General features: G+C 37.5%; 1 protein-coding gene across 2 annotated transcripts in view; it reads left to right on the plus strand.

The window, feature by feature from the left end:
• The window catches only part of MRPL48 (mitochondrial ribosomal protein L48), a 66678-nt gene extending 50901 nt beyond the window's left edge, over positions 1-15777 (plus strand). For both annotated transcript variants that reach the window (XM_074304034.1, XM_074304036.1), the window contains 4 exons: positions 4888-5057; positions 8978-9080; positions 11308-11397; positions 15523-15777. In XM_074304034.1, coding sequence (XP_074160135.1) covers positions 4888-5057; positions 8978-9080; positions 11308-11397; positions 15523-15597 — 438 coding nt within the window. In that variant the 3' untranslated portion in view covers positions 15598-15777. The remainder of the gene's footprint in view (positions 1-4887; positions 5058-8977; positions 9081-11307; positions 11398-15522) is intronic.
• Positions 15778-16249: the final 472 nt, after the last annotated feature.

Consider the following 16249-nt stretch of genomic DNA (forward strand, 5'->3'; position numbering starts at 1 on the left):
GATGAGAAGGTTGAGGCAAGGGGCAATACTCAAGCATAGGGGGAATTATTCCAACAAGCATGTGATGCAAGGCACATGGAGTTTTATGACCCAGTGACATTTCAGGAACTTCAGTCCTAATGGCAAAGAACAAAGGAGTGGCTATAATACTTTTATTTAGGGCATAGTGATTCAGGGAAACAGGCATTAAGTTCCCAGTTCTACTCTTGTAGAGGCTTGTTCCTATACATACAGCTGCACTTTAGAACCTGAAAACAAGCATGATTTCTAGGCCCAGTAATACCTTTCTCTCTCTGAATGTTCCCTTGGCACTGAGTGTACATGCCAACCATACCCCTTAGAGATTTTAGCCACTTGGGTGAGGTGTTGATACACAGAAGGTTTTAGTCATTTGTGACACATTTGATTTGCTATACTGTCTCCTGTGTTAGCTTTGGCAGCCACTTTAAGGCACACAGAGTATAAGTATTCTAAAGGGCATGGGGGCACAAGTTGGAGAGCAGGAGTTAAGATATAGATACAGATACTTATGATTCAGAATAAATTGTTAAAGTACAGAAAGAAAAATATGAACAAAGTGTTATAGCAGATTCTGATGAGCTTTCAGCTAGAAAATCCAGAAGAGAGGATGAAATCTACTCTCTTTTCATCTTCAGGATAGAAATAGGTAGGAACAGGTAAGGCAGGGGCAGCTAGGGGGCGCAGTGGACAGAGCATCATCCTTGAAATGAGGAAAACCTGAGTTCAAATGTGGCCTCAGACACTTAACACTTCCTAGCTATGTGATCCTGGGCAAGTCACTTAACCCCAATTGCCTCAGCCAAAAAAAAAAAAAAAAGAAAGAAAGAAAGAAAGAAAGAAAGAATAGGTAAGGCAGGATGGGTAGGAATAAAGAAGGACCTGAAAGGGAAAGTCATTCCAAATTGGAGGCAATCGAAAGATCAAAGGAAAGAGACAGCAAAGTCCAAAGTAAGGGATTACTGAGTGCAGTTTAGCTAGAACATTAAGTTTGTGGAGAGCAATAATGAGAATTGGCTAGAAATCTCTATTGAGGTCAAGAATGCCATGAATGTCAGTCAGACTGAGAAGTTTAGACCTTATATATCCCAAAGGTATTAGGGAATCATTGAAGGTTTACAAGCAAAAAGAGACATGAGAATAATATGAATAACTAACGTTGCATATTACTTTAAGATTTAAAAAGCATTAATAGATATATACATTTTCTCATTTAAGTCTTGTTAACAACACTGAGATATAAGTTCTATAGTTATTACTGTTATTACAAATGAAGAAACTGAGTCTCAGAAGTTGTCACTTAAAAGCCCTTAGCCTCATAACTCCTTGTTGCCTCTCAGCCCACCTGCTCCCCCCCCACTTTAGTCTGTTGCCATGGGTCATTGATATCTCCCCTTGTAACATCTTTCAGATATTACCCTCTTCTCTCCTCGGACACTGCCACCCAATACGTGCAGGCCCTCATCGCCTCCTGGCCAGGACTCTGACAGTGACCTGGTGAGCCAGCATCAAGTCTCTTCCTGTTCCAATCTGTCCTCTCAGCCACCAATCATCTTCCTAAAGCATCCCTCTGACCATAAGACTCTGCCTGCTCAATCAATTGTAGTGGCTCCCTGTTACCTCCAGTATCAAAGACAGTATGCTTTTGTTTAGCATTCAGTTCTTTTCATAACCTACTCCCTCTCCCATCTTTCTAGTCTTCTTAGATCTTACTCTTCTAACAGAGCTTCTGCCTGTTCCACAAACAGGACAATCCGTTCTCTCATTTCCAGACATTTGCTCCTAGAATGTTTTTTCCTTTCTTATCTTCTATTGACTTCCCTGGATTCCTTTAAGTTCCAATGTAAAATCTCATTTTTTACAGAAAGCCTCTCCCAACCCTTCACAATTCTAGCACTATTCTTATCTCAATGATTTCCTTTTTATCAGCTATATAGCTTGCTTGTACATATTTGTTTGTTAGTTTCCTTCAGGAGATTTTGAGAACGGGGACTGTCTTTTGCCTCTTTTGGTATTCCTAGAGCTTAGCACAGTGTCTAGCACATAATAGGCACTTAATAAAAATTTGACTGATTTAAGGGCTTTCTGTTGTTGAAGAAGTGATATATTTTTTAAGATTCATTTATATTTGATAATAAACATAATTTAGACTGAGAGAGCTGGAAAGGGTATCAAAGATAAAGTGACAATTATTTTGAAATAATCTTAGTCATAATTGACAATCATAAATACTGATAATATTTTTATACTTACAAATTAGTTATGAGCAATAATATTTTTATTTCTCAAGGCAGATCCTCTTGTAGGCAGATCCTCTTGTCTCACTTTCTAGCAATGGGGCAAGAAGAGGATGGATTCAGCCACTGGACCCTTTGGCTCTCTCAGCAGCCTTTGTTATATGATTTGAGAGAAATTATCTAACTTCTCAGAAGCTCATATTCCTCCTCCATAAAATGATGGGGTTAAGACATAATAACTTTTAATGTCCCTTAAAGTTTTGGATGTTTTATATTGTATGTTCTTCATTCTCTTATAACTTTATGTCCTGTATTTCATGGTTTAAGTCCTCTCTCAGCTCTGACTTTCTAATCCTATTCCTATCTATTTAAAGTTCCTTCCTGAGAGATAGGTTATAACTTTATAAAGGGTAAGTTGTCGTTGTGTGTGTGTGTGTGTGTGTGTGTGTGTGTGTGTGTGTGTGTGTGTGTTGTGGTGTGCATTATCATTTTTCTTAAGTTCTATATCAATTTTTATTTAAAATTAAATTCATAAGTCATTTGAAAGGTACAATAGGTAGGTTGTAGGTTTTAGAATTATAGAACTGGAGGGAACACTGGATTCGGTCCCTCCATCAGCAGAGACTACAGCCTATCTTTGGAGCCTTATTCTGGAAGGGAAATCGGAAATTAAATCAGCAAAGCTTGCGGACCCTTCTCAAAGTAATGTTTTTATTTATATAGATATATACTTATCAGAATTTTTTTTTTTTTTAAGTTCATAGACCCCAGATTAAAATTCTGATTTAGTCTGTTTCCTCAAATTTTACAGGTCATGAAACTTAACACCTTAAGAGGTGGACTGACTTGCTTGGGGTGACACAGAGACTTAATGCTGGAATCAGGAATGGGACTGAGCTGTCTTGCTTCCTCAGCCAGTACTTTTTCCACTTCAGCAGCCCTCTCATACTCAGTCCTCTGGAGCTATATTGACCATTCCCTGTTGGCCAGGCCCTGGCAAGCATTGAGTTTCTCTAAGCCTAACTGGGGTGATCCTTGAACAACCAACTGGATGGAAACCTTTCTATCCTGGTCTTTCCATCCAGCTGCCTATTGGACACTTCAAACTAGATCTTAAATCACCCAGCTCAGAACTAAACCTACTTCCCCCTAAACTCTCTCCATACTTCCTTATCATGGGTCATCACCTTCCCAGCCTCCTGACCTTCCAGGTCACATGCCAGCTCCTCCCTCCCCCCAACATTCAGTTACTGCCCCTGTCATTCCTATATGGTAACTTTCCTCCTCTTGCCCCTGCCGCCACTTTCTCCCAGGCCTGTGTCACTGCAGGCCCAGACTTCTCGGTAGTTATTGTTCACCCTATCATCCTGCTGCCATACTGATGTCGTCACCTCCCACACAGTTTCTTCTTCCTCCCTTTCCCCCCCTCCCCATCTCCACCCCCCCCCCCTCCATCGCCAGTACTGCTAAGGGTTATTTAAGGAGTTTTCAATTTGAAATTCTTTCACTCACTGTTCCCCCATGATTGGAATTTTCCTCCTTCATCATCTCCCTCCCAGGCTTCCCTGACTTCTTCCTAGCCCCAGCTAAAGGCCCACCTTCTGCAGTAAGCCTTGCCTGATATATCCCCCCACCCTGTCAAATTCTAGAGTCTTCTCTCTGTGTATCATTTTATATGTAGCTTTTTTTTTTTAACAGTTGTTTGCATGTTATCTCTCCCATTAGACTGTTGAGTTCCTTGAGAATTCGCAGCAATTGTCTTTCTTTGTATCTCTAGCACTTAACTAGAACTTAGGAGGCACTTAATAAATGTTTATTGACTTACTGACTGACTGTCCAGAACTTGTACACTGTTGATATAGCTTTTGAGAATCTAGAGTCACTTCCATGCTACTTTTAAAAATACTACTTTTTTTTTAAAAATTACCATTTTTTTTATTACTTTTTTCCCATATCACTGTCACTTCCCAGTGACTTCTCCAACAATAGGATCCTCCCTTGTAACAAATATGTATAATCCAGCAAAATAAATCAATATGTTGGCTGTCTTTAAACTTGTGCCTCACTTTGTACCTTTAATCTATCACTCTTGCCAAGAGTCAGAAGACATGCTTCTCCACCAGTCATCCAAAGTCATGAATTAAATTCCTTTCTTCTTTTTAACTGTTGAATTTTTTGTTACTTTTTTATTTTTAATAATAACTTTTAATTTTCAAAATATATGCAAAGATAGTTTTCAATATTCACCCTTGAAAACCCTGTGTTTTGAGTTCTTCCTCCCTTTCTCCCACTCCCCTCCTCTAAATAGCAAGTAATCCAATATATGTTAAGTATATGCAAGTCTTCTAAACATCTTTCCACAATTATCATGCTGCACAAGAAAAATCAGATCAAAAAGGGAAAAAAATGAGAAAAAAAGAAAAAAAGCAAGCAAACAAAAACAACAACAAAAAGTGAAAATACTATGTTATGATCCACATTCAGTCTCCATAGTCCTCTCTCTGGATGCAAATGACTCTCTCTATCACAAGTCCATTGAAATTGTCCTGAATCACCTCATTATTAAAAAGAGCCAAGTTTTTTGTCTGATGCCAAGGTAAAATTTTTTTTTTTCACTTTTTGTTTTCTTAAGTCCAAGAAGAAAATAGGGAAGACTGAGATGAAACCAATTTCCCAGGGGACAGATCACATTTATGGAGTGTTAAATGTTCACCTGACAGCTTATGATATGATCCTGGTGGAGAACTACGCCAAGTATGTTCACAAGCTTTGCAACGACTACTCCATTAAAGTGGAGGAGAGGTAGGTGCTGTGTGGGTGCCCTGTGACAGGGGAGCCCTCTGTTTGCCCTGGGCTTACTAGCTTTCTATAGCATGGACATCAAACCACAGATTTTCCTTCACAGGAGCTACTCAGGCAGTTGTCCAAGAAAGCCTTTGGTAGGAAATGATGCACAGATGTTAATGTATTTCATTTTGATTAGGTCAGATGATACTTACTCATTTGGTTTTCTTTCATCTCATCTCATATCCAAGACCCTTCCTAGCTTTAATCCTTTGAATAAACAGTTGTTCCTTCAACTCTGTGATGATGATAAGGAAATGAGGTTTGAGAGGTTATCAGCTGCCTTGACTACACTAACAAGAAGCAGGGCTACAATTCAAAGTCAGGTTTTCTGACACAAGGCCAGTGTTCTTTCTGTTACCTTACTCACTTGGATCAGGTATGAAAAGCAGGAACCCAAACTATTAAGAAATGTCTCTTCTTTTTAAAGTTAGTTTAACCCATTAAGTTTTAAGTTAGTGAACTTGAAGAACAGGTAACCTATAGGACTGTCCTGGTGTTGTAATTGATAATAAGGTGGGCTCTTGAGCAAATTGATTTCATCCCTGGAAAAGCTTGGCTCCTCTGGGAGATGCTGTGCCCCAGAGTTATTCATCTGAGCAGCATAGTGTTTATCCAACCTCACTGAAATCATAGTCCCTTTAGGACTCGGAGATTTTAGTATGAGGCTTTCCTCTCTTATCTTTCTGGACCTCAGTTTTCCTGAGGTTCCTGTAGAATAGGAAGGGAAGAATAGTTACATTAACATCACATTGTGCTCTGAATGACACCAAAATCCTCCCTGAAACAAAGGTCCATCTTCTGAACATCAGTATGCTTTTGGTGGTACTCTGTGGTGATGAGTCATTGAACAGCACTGTCTCCAAAGAATGAAGATTGCAAGTCCCTTTATTATCAGCAACGAGAAAAGCTCATGGTAGGCGTGAGTGGGCTGCAGCATATTAGCAGAGAGGGGATGTGCAGAAGAAGCATCATGAAGAATGGCATCTAATATAACGTAGGTGTTTTGAGAGCAGAATCATTTTATTCTTCCCTCTGTGTCCCCAGTATTCCACTTAGTAACTGCCTCCTGAATTGAATCAGTGATAAATGACCCAAAGAGAGGTAGACTAATAATATATCAAGATTAAAGGACAGGGTGATCAGTGGATATACCCATACACTTACTGGTATGATGTCAGGAGATCTAGAGAAAGACCCCCCAAATTTTGGGAACATGAATTTTTGTTGAAACAACAGTTGGACTAGGTGAATTCTGAAGTCCCTTTCAATTCTTAACATTCTATGAACCTCTCTCATTTTTTTCTTTGTAAAATGAGAATCATAATATTTTCACTAACTGCTTCACCAGATATATTTTTTTTTTAATTTTTTTTATTATATATATATATATATTTTATAATATTATCCCTTGTATTCATTTTTCCAAATTACCCCCCCTCCCTTATTCCCTCCCCCCGACGACAGGCAATACCATACATTTTACATGTGTTACAATATAGTCTAAGTACAATACATGTGTGTGAATATCATTTTCTTGTTGCACAATAAACTTTAGAATCCGAAGGTACATGCAACCTGGGCAGACAGATATTAGTGCTAACAATTTACATTCCCCTCCCAGTGTTTCTTCTCTGGGTGTATCTACCTCTGTCCATCATTGATCAACTGGAAGTGAGTTGGATCTTCTTTATGTTGAAGATTTCCACTTCCATCAGAATACATCCTCATACAGTATCGTTGTTGAAGTGTACAGTGATCTTCTGGTTCTGCTCATTTCACTCAGCATCAGTTGATTTAAGTCTCTCCAACCCTCTCTGTATTCCTCCTGCTGGTCATTTCTTACTGAGCAATAATATTCCATAACTTTCATATACCACAATTTACCCAACCATTCTCCAACTGATGGACATCCATTTATCTTCCAGTTTCTAGCTACAACAAAAAGAGCTGCCACAAACATTTTGGCACATATATGTCTCTTTCCGCTCTTTAGTATTTCTTTGGGATATAATCCCAGTAGTAGCGCTGCTGGGTCAAAGGGTATGCACAGTTTGACAACTTTTTGGGCATAATTCCAGATTGCTCTCCAGAATGGCTGGATTCTTTCACAACTCCACCAGCAATGTATTAGTGTCCCAATTTCCCCACATCCCCTCCAACATTTGTCATTATTTGTTCCTGTCATCTTAGCCAATCTGACAGGTGTGTAGTGGTATCTCAGAGTGGTCTTAATTTGCATTTCTCTGATCAGTAGTGATTTGGAACACTCTTTCATGTGAGTGGATATAGTTTCAATTTCTTCCTCTGAGAATTGTCTGTTCATATCCTTTGACCATTTATCAATTGGAGAATGGTTTGGTTTCTTATAAATTATGGTCAGTTCTCTATATATTTTGGAAATGAGACCTTTGTCAGAACCTTTGTTTTTAAAAATATTTTCCCAATTTGTTACTTCCCTTCTAATCTTGTTTGCATTAGTATTATTTGTACAGAAACTTTTTAGTTTGATGTAATCAAAATCTTCTATTTTGTGATCAATAATGATCTCTAGTTCTCCTCTGGTCATAAATTCCTTCCTCCTCCACAAGTCTGAGAGGTAGATTATCCTCTGTTCCTCTAATCTATTTATTATCTCCCTCTTTATGCCTAAATCATGGACCCATTTTGATCTTATCTTGGTATATGGTGTTAAGTGTGGATCCATATCTAATTTCTGCCATACTAATTTCCAGTTTTCCCAACAGTTTTTTCCGAATAATGAATTTTTATCCCTAATGTTGGAATCTTTGGGTTTGTCAAAGATTAGATTGCTATAGATGTACCCTTTTTTGTCCTTTGTATCTAATCTGTTCCACTGATCTACCGGTCTATTTCTTAGCCAATACCAAATGGTTTTGGTGACTGCTGCTATATAATATAGCTTTAGATCAGGTACACTTAGACCACCTTCCTCTGAGTTTTTTTTCATTAGTTCCCTTGCAATTCTTGACCTTTTATTCTTCCATATGAATTTTGTTGTTATTTTTTCTAGGTCATTAAAATAGTTTCTTGGGAGTCTGATTGGTATAGCACTAAATAAATAGATTAGTTTGGGGAGTATTGTCATCTTTATTATATTCGCTCGGCCTATCCAAGAGCACTGAATGTCTTTCCAATTATTTAAATCTGATTTTATTTTTGTGGCAAGTGTTTTGTAATTTTTCTCATATAATTCCTGACTTTTCTTTGGTAGATGGATTCCCAAATATTTTATACTCTCAACATTTGTTTGGAATGGAATTTCTCTTTGTATCTCTTGCTGTTGCATTTTGTTAGTGATATATAAAAATGCCGAGGATTTATGTGGATTTATTTTGTATCCTGCCACTTTGCTGAAATTTTGAATTATTTCTAGTAGCTTTTTAGCAGAGTCTTTGGGGTTCTCTAAGTATACCATCATGTCATCTGCAAAAAGTGATAGTTTAATTTCCTCATTTCCTACTCTAATTCCTTGAATCTCTTTCTCGGCTCTTATTGCCGAGGCTAGCGTTTCTAGTACTATATTGAATAGTAATGTTCACCAGATATATTTCAAAACTATAAAGTGCAAGGAGCAGCTAGATGGAGATACCAACCCTAGAGTCAGAATCTGAATTCAAATCTGGCCTCAAACACTTAACACTTGCCAGCTGTGTGACACTGAGCAAGTGACTTAATCCCAATTGCTTTGTACAAAAAAACAAAACCAACCCTCAAAACTATAATGTGCCATGGGATTAGGAGTTACTAGTATTATCATTATATTATTTCATTGAGTGAACTAGGTTGATTAAAGAAATGTTTGCAGTTACTAAGTGACTACATAAATCTCTTGATGCCTGAAACTGTTTCTGCAGTTATGCTCTGCCCACCAAGACCATGGAAATATTGCAGATGCAGGAGCAAAGCAACAAGATGTTACTGGATTCAATCCTTACTACTCATGAACGAGTGGTCCAGGTAAGCTGTGGGCATTGATGCCATTTCTGGGACTCTATCCAGACCAGATGCTTAGAGTAGACAGAAGTCAGAGGTCTGGTTCTTTTAAGGATTTTAATTCCAGTCTTCTGTTATGAGCCATTGCAGATGCTTCTAGCTCACCCATTCTATCCCACTTTCCTTTTTTTTTTTTTTTCTTTAAATTTTTTATTGAAGCTTTTTATTTTCTTTTATTATTATTGTAAATAAAACAAGATATGCATGGGTAATTTTTCAGCACTGACAATTGCAAAACTTTTTATTTCAATTTTTCCCCTCCTTTCCACCCCCTATCCCAGATGGCAAATTGACCAATACATGTTAAGTATGTTAAAGTATATATTAAATACAATATGTGTAAACACAGTTAGCAGTTTTGCTGTACAAAAAGAATCAGACTTTGAAATACAAAAAGAATCAGATTTTGAAATAGTGTACAATTAACCTGTGAAGGAAATAAAAAAATGCAGGCAGACAAAATAGAGGAATTGGGAATTCTATGTAGTGGTTCATACTCATTTCCCACCTTCCTTTCTTTAAAAAAAGTTTTTAAAGAGGAAGAAGAAGAAGAAAAAATCCGAGTAAAACTGATCAGAATGTTGAAAAACATATGATAGGCAGTGCTTATACTCAAGATCTACCCTCGTACACACATGCGTCTATAGAGTATCAGGGAAAGGGATCTTCTTAAAGCTTTTCTTTGCAGTTAAACTTTATATTTTATTATTTCTGAATATCTAGTTTCTTTTTTTGGTGTATGGTTGTTTTCCTGTCATTGTTATAGCTACTACATACATATGTGTGTGTATATGTTATGCTTATATAAAACTTCATTGGTTCTGCTTATTTCACTTTGCATCAGTACATGCAAAATTTTATGAGCTTTTTTTATTCATCATGTCAATTGTATCTTATAACAATAATATTCCATTACATTCATGTATCAGTTTATCTTAGACATCTCAAACTATGTCCCATAAACATCTTGAATTTTTCAACACATCTGAAAAACTGAGTTCATTATCTTTTCCCCAAAACCCTTCTGTCTTCCAACTTTCCTATTTCAGTTGGGTACTACCTTCTTCCCAGTCACCCAGCTTCACACCTAGGTATTGTCCATGATTCCTAACTCAGTGATAAAGTTCTCTCATTTCAACCTTCATAACTCCTTTTGTGCATGTCCCTCACTTCTGGGAATGACCATCGCCCTACTGTGATACTACCCGGTGCAGACCCTCATCATCTCATGCATTAGTTATTGCGTGTCCAGCTACCTGGCCCCCTTGCTCCAAGTCTCTTTCCTAATCTGGCCCATCTTCCGGTCAGTTGTCAAAGTGATCTTCCTAAATAGCAGGTCTGACCAGGACATCCCTGCCTCTCCACCTCCCCACTGGTCAGCTTCCCCCTATTAAATCCAGGATCAAATATGAAATATTTGGCTTTTAAAATTCTTTCCACCCTGTCCTTTCCTGTCTTTACACTTTACTCTTTTCCTTGTACTCTATAATCCATTACCTCCAGCCTCTCTGCAGTTTCTCATACAAGAAACTGTAAATTCTGTTCACTTTTACTGGCTAATACTGACACCTAGAATGGTTTCCCTTTTTGTCTCAGCCTCTGGGTTTCCCTGGCTTCATTTAAATCTCAGTTCCATTTTCACCTCTTGAAAAAAGCTTTCCCAGGTCCTCCTAAAGTCTGTGCCTTCCTTCTCAAATCCTTTGTAACTCACCCTGCATGTATTTGATTTCTAAAAAGCTTTTCTCCACATTGACTGACCTTTCTGAAGACAGGAACTGTTTTTGCCTTTCTTAGATCCCTAGCACTTAACACAATGCCTGACACACTTAATAAATGCTAGTTAATTTTTCTTGAAGTAGAAATGGTCAGCCAGGTCATATTTACAAAAAAGATAAAAGATTAAAAAAAAAAAAAACTTTAAAAAAAAAAAAAAGACAATTACATTTAAGGAAAAATGGTTATTGGTGATATCTGAGTTTTAGTCAATCTAGCTTAGAGGCAGAGTCAAAATGACAAGAGCAAGGAAAGGAAAAATTCTCAGGAACATTCCTAAAGGGGCAGAGGAAAAAAGGAAAGGATATAAGAAAATAAAGAGAAAGGGAAGTACACAGTTAGCAGGCTGGAACCTACTTTTCCTTCAGCACATTCGCTTTCTAGCTTTAAATCAACTGGCTTTTCATTCTGTTTGCAGATCAGCAATTTGAGTTCCACGTTTGCAGCAATTTTCTTGGAAATTCTTCAAAGCAATCTGCCAGAAGGAGTCAATCTGTCTGTAAGGGAGGTATGTGTGGGTTTGTAGAGGGACTTGATGAAAATAGATTTGTGTAAACCAAGGCCCCCTGGTGGCCATGTGTGCTCCCAAAATAGATGTCAAACTTGGGTCCAGTTCTTGGTCTCTGGATGCTCAGTTCTAAGATGATGCCATTGGAATTATTGCCAATGATAAGAACAGAGAATGGTCTTCGAAAAAGAGTCCTTTGCATATGCAGGGCAACAATGTGATTATTAAGATTCCTCCCTTGTAACTTCCATGGGAAAGGATGGGGCAGAACCCTATAAGAGCATCCCATAGTTAGAATAGCCCCCCATACATCCCAAACCTCCCTTAAAGTCATAGACTTCTAGATGAGGGACTCTGGGGCACATTGCCCACCCACTCACCTGGCACAGAAATCCACTGTCTTCCCAAACTTGTCTTGGTTTGACATTTCCACCCACTGGGAATTCCTTCTTTTATGAGTTCACCCTCTCCCATGTGAAAGCATTAGAATATTCTTCCTCATATTGAACTGAAATTTGCCTTCAGAGCCTTTCTTGTAACAATTAAATGTAGTTAGGCAAAATATATCCATATATCAACTGTCTGAAAAATATGTGTTTTATTAGGCACCAGAACTCCATTATTTCTTTGTCAGGAGGTAAGAAAGAGACTTCAGTTACTATCTTCTAGAATCATTATTGCTCATTACAATTTTCATTGTTCTTAAGTCTTTCAAAATTGTTTTCCTTTACAATGAATTGCAAGTATATATAGAAATATTCTCCTGGGTCTTCTTATTTTACTGTTCAAGTCCTCTCAGGTTCCTTTGAATTCCATCTCTTCCTTCATTTCTTTTGATGCAGTAATATTCCATTACATTCATATACCATAATTTGTTCAGCAATTCCCTAATTGATGAGTTCTCCCTTTCTTTACATTTCCTTGATATAACAAAAATCATAGCTATAATAATTTTTATACATGTTGATCCTCTTCTTCTTTCTTTGAACTTTTTGGAGTTATAAGCCTAATATTAATAATTGCTAGCTCAAAGAGTTTGTACAATTTCATGATTTTTGGTGGGAATCACTTCACAACTCCACCAACTTGTACATTTCTGTGAATAAATGAACAAAACATTTACTAAGCACTTTGCTACTTGCTTTCTTGGGATACAATTAGAAAAGCAAGGTAGGCACTGCCCTAAAGGTGCTCATATTCTAATAGGGTAGATTATACACAAAGAAGGTTTCAATTTCGAAAGGTCTTGTAGTCTGTACTATGATGCAATTGTAAAGGACATGGGATACCTCTTTAATGTCATTTCCACTGATAAAATTATAGCTATTTCTAATGTTTGACAATGGCAAGAACTTTCTTGCTTTGTATACTTGTTCTCCATCAGCTTTTCCCAATAATCATCATTTTCCAATTTTACTATCTTTGTTAGGTTGATGATGAAACTTCAGAATTGTGTTAATTTGCTTATTATTAGTAATTTAGTGACTGCTATGCTGCCCATCCAGGCAAATTAGGGAGATCCAGTCTCCAAAAAATCCAAAACAAAACAATTTTTTTTATGTCTTTATTAAGTCTTTATGCCTTAGCATTTATTTGTAAAGGTACCTTGTAAGAATGGAAAATATATATTTCTATTCATTAATCAACAATGGGCTATCAGATCTTTTTTAGACTTCTATTAACCCTAACCCTTATCTTTCTGTTAGAATTGTTTATCTGAAGTTCTTGACAATTAATAATTTATTCTCTATTGTCTCCTCTAGTTTAATTAATTTTTTTATTTAAGTATTTGGATATTATACCCTTTGGTGTATATATTTGATATATATTATTTTGTTATCTGTGCTATAGATCCTATCATTCTACAGCAACTTGTTCTGCCTTCTGGAGCCAGGTAGACAGCCTGATCCATCTTCTCCATGTCAATCCTGCAAATACTTAATATTTCCAATATTTACTCAAGTCTTCAAGCTAAGAATCCCCAGTTCTTTCAACCAAACATCTAGTCTGCTCCCTATCCACCCAGTTTTATATAGATGAGGAAAAGGAAGATCAGAAGGGTCAAGTTAATTGCCTAGTGGTCATTGTAAACGAACCATCCTTTCATCCAGATCCTCAGTGCCTACTCCAGTGCTATTTCCATTGCACCATATTGGCTATAGTTAGAGTTGAAAGTTTCTAGCCAGATGCTGTGGCTAACTCTTGATCTTTTCTCATTCTGAACAAACCAGACCTACTCCCCTACCAATTTTTCTTTTAATCTTGGGGCTATAACTTGATTAGAATGTTACCAGGTCTCTGAAAGTAAGTTAGTAGATAATGAGGATTGTCATTTATGGCTAAAATAACAAAATTTCCTTTCACAATCAAAATCAAACTAATAGGATTTAAACCCAGGTCTTCTCTGACTTTAAATCCAATAGTCTCTCCACTATATTTTGCTGAGTAGTTCCAAAAGAATATTTATAGTGAGCACAAAACATTATGCAGAGTAGGTACTTAATAAATGTTTGCTTAAAAGCATTTGTATTCTCTCCACTGAGAATTTTTCAGTTATTTCAGTACATAATATGAAGCATTGGACTGACTTCTGTGGGGCCTTTCCCCAGTCTCTCAGCAACTTCAGAAAACTTTCTTTTAGTGACTTGAAGAGCTAGTTCTTGAATTATAATTCTCCTATGTTACAGCAGAGCTGCCCTGGTTTTCCACGTGTAGTTAATTGATGCTTCACCAGGCGGTCTAAAGACCTGAATTAGTAACTTTTGGAGCATTACTTGATACTTGCAGAAAGAGCCTGAGGGAAAGGTGCTTATACTTCATAGATCTGAGATTTGATCAGTGCGGACACTGCTTTCACTGGTACAGATTGAACCCTCTTTAGTAGCTGGCTTCATGAGTTGCTGTTACACTTCCCCAAAAAACTATCCTATAATGTCTAATCCCTTAGCGATGACTCTCTTTTACATTTATTTCTTCAAATCATAAAATATTTGTAAAACACAACACTAAACACATAATAATAGACGTAATAAATGCTAACTCTCTTTTTCTCCTCTTTCTCTTCCCTTTTTTGGAACTTGGACAATAGACTGTTGCTGAGTCTGCAATGAAAGCATAGTTCATATTTAGCATAGACAGTGAAAAAGTCGAGGGTCACCTTCCTACTATAATGAATCCTTATATAAGAGGACTTTCTTTCTCTGCAGTTCTTTGAATGCACAGAAGGATCCCAAGCATAGTGGTTGCTAGCCAGAACAGTGAAAGCGGATTCTCTTCATCAAAGTCTGTGTCAAGTAGAGATCCAGATGGAGCATTTTTGAGGAAAGAACAGGCTGGCATGAAAGGAACTTGCCCTGAAGTCTTATGACTGGGGTCCTGATTCTGGCATCTTTTCTGGCCCTCTGCCCTGGAACAATTCTTATGTTTCTTAGCCTCTTCTGGAAAGTAGGATAACATCTGTACCCCTTTAATCACAGCTTCTTTGTAAACTGCCGGTTGTCATAAAAGTGGGAGTTGCTCTTATGATTCTGGAAGGGTTTTGTGTGTTACTATTACTTCTTCATCTTTATTATCTTTATTCTTTATCTTTATTATCAGAAAATTGTGAAATGCTATTATTATTCTTTGAGGGGAAACTGAGTTGCTATTATTATGAGGGACATTGTGAATGATCATGATGTCAGGTCAGGATTTGGGAGCTTCAAGGAATGTAATGTTCCTGTTGTCTCCAGAGACTGCCGATTGCTCTCTGGGAGGAGATCTGCTGTCTCAACTCAATCTCTCCAGATTCTTCTTCCTGTAGAGAGTGGCTAACTCTGACCTAGAGTAAAGACTCCTCCTCCTCCAGAGTGCCGCCCTCTTTTATCCTCCCAAAGACAGGGCATAGGATAACGCAAGGGCTTGTGGGAAAATTATTTCTACCAATGAACTTGCTCTTTCTAAACATTAAGCTCCTTCCCAGAAGTTCAAAGGGGTAAAACTCCCTTTAAAGGCCAGAACTAGAGAATTGTTAAGTACTGACTTAGCACTTAGTAAGAAATAATATCTCATTATCTCATTAGCACTTAGTAAGAACCTAACAAAGGAGAATAATTATTGCCTATTATTTCTCTTCCCCTTCTCCAGCACACTGAGGAGGCTTACAAAGAACGGTTCAAAGCTCGGCCAGAATTGGAAGAATTATTGGCCAAAGTGAACTAAGAGATGGTGAACATGTTTGATGTACCTGCTGAATAAATGAACTTCTGCTGAGTTACAAGATCGAAGGTGTAGAGATGGACTCTTAGAGACCTTCAACTTCTATTCCCTCAAGCCAGATGAGCTACCCATTTCCTTCACTGTGTTTACTGTTTGTAAATTAAAAAGAAATCCTTTTCTGCATGGAGGGATCTTCTTCAAAGTGTAAATCATTAAATTTATATAGGCTAGAGAAGAATGGACAGTGGGTGGGCAGGGCAGGAACATGAGCCCTGTATTCAAAATTTTGAAAAGCTGTAACGGAGCAAAGCGAAAAGATTAGTTCTTTAGTAGCTACAAGAACCTTGAATTTCCATCCCTACCTCACTCCAAAAGATTCTCTACATGGATTTTTTGAGAAATGATTATTAATAACCAATATCTTAGGGAGATTCAGAAACTCTTTCATTTTTCTAAATTCCTCATTTTAAAAATTCCTTTTTCTTGAAGAATATTACTGATAGTGAGATTGCATTGGCTCTTCTGATCTTGGTCAGACAACACCCAACCTTGCAGGGAATATTTAATCTAGAGAGGGGAAACCCTTTGTGTCCTACTCAAGCTTGGGTGGGAACCGAACCATTATCTAAATGTTCTAGTGTTCTGAGCAGAGATA

The sequence above is a fragment of the Sminthopsis crassicaudata genome, chromosome 3 (genome assembly GCF_048593235.1).
Source record: "Sminthopsis crassicaudata isolate SCR6 chromosome 3, ASM4859323v1, whole genome shotgun sequence".
NCBI lineage: Eukaryota > Metazoa > Chordata > Mammalia > Dasyuromorphia > Dasyuridae > Sminthopsis > Sminthopsis crassicaudata.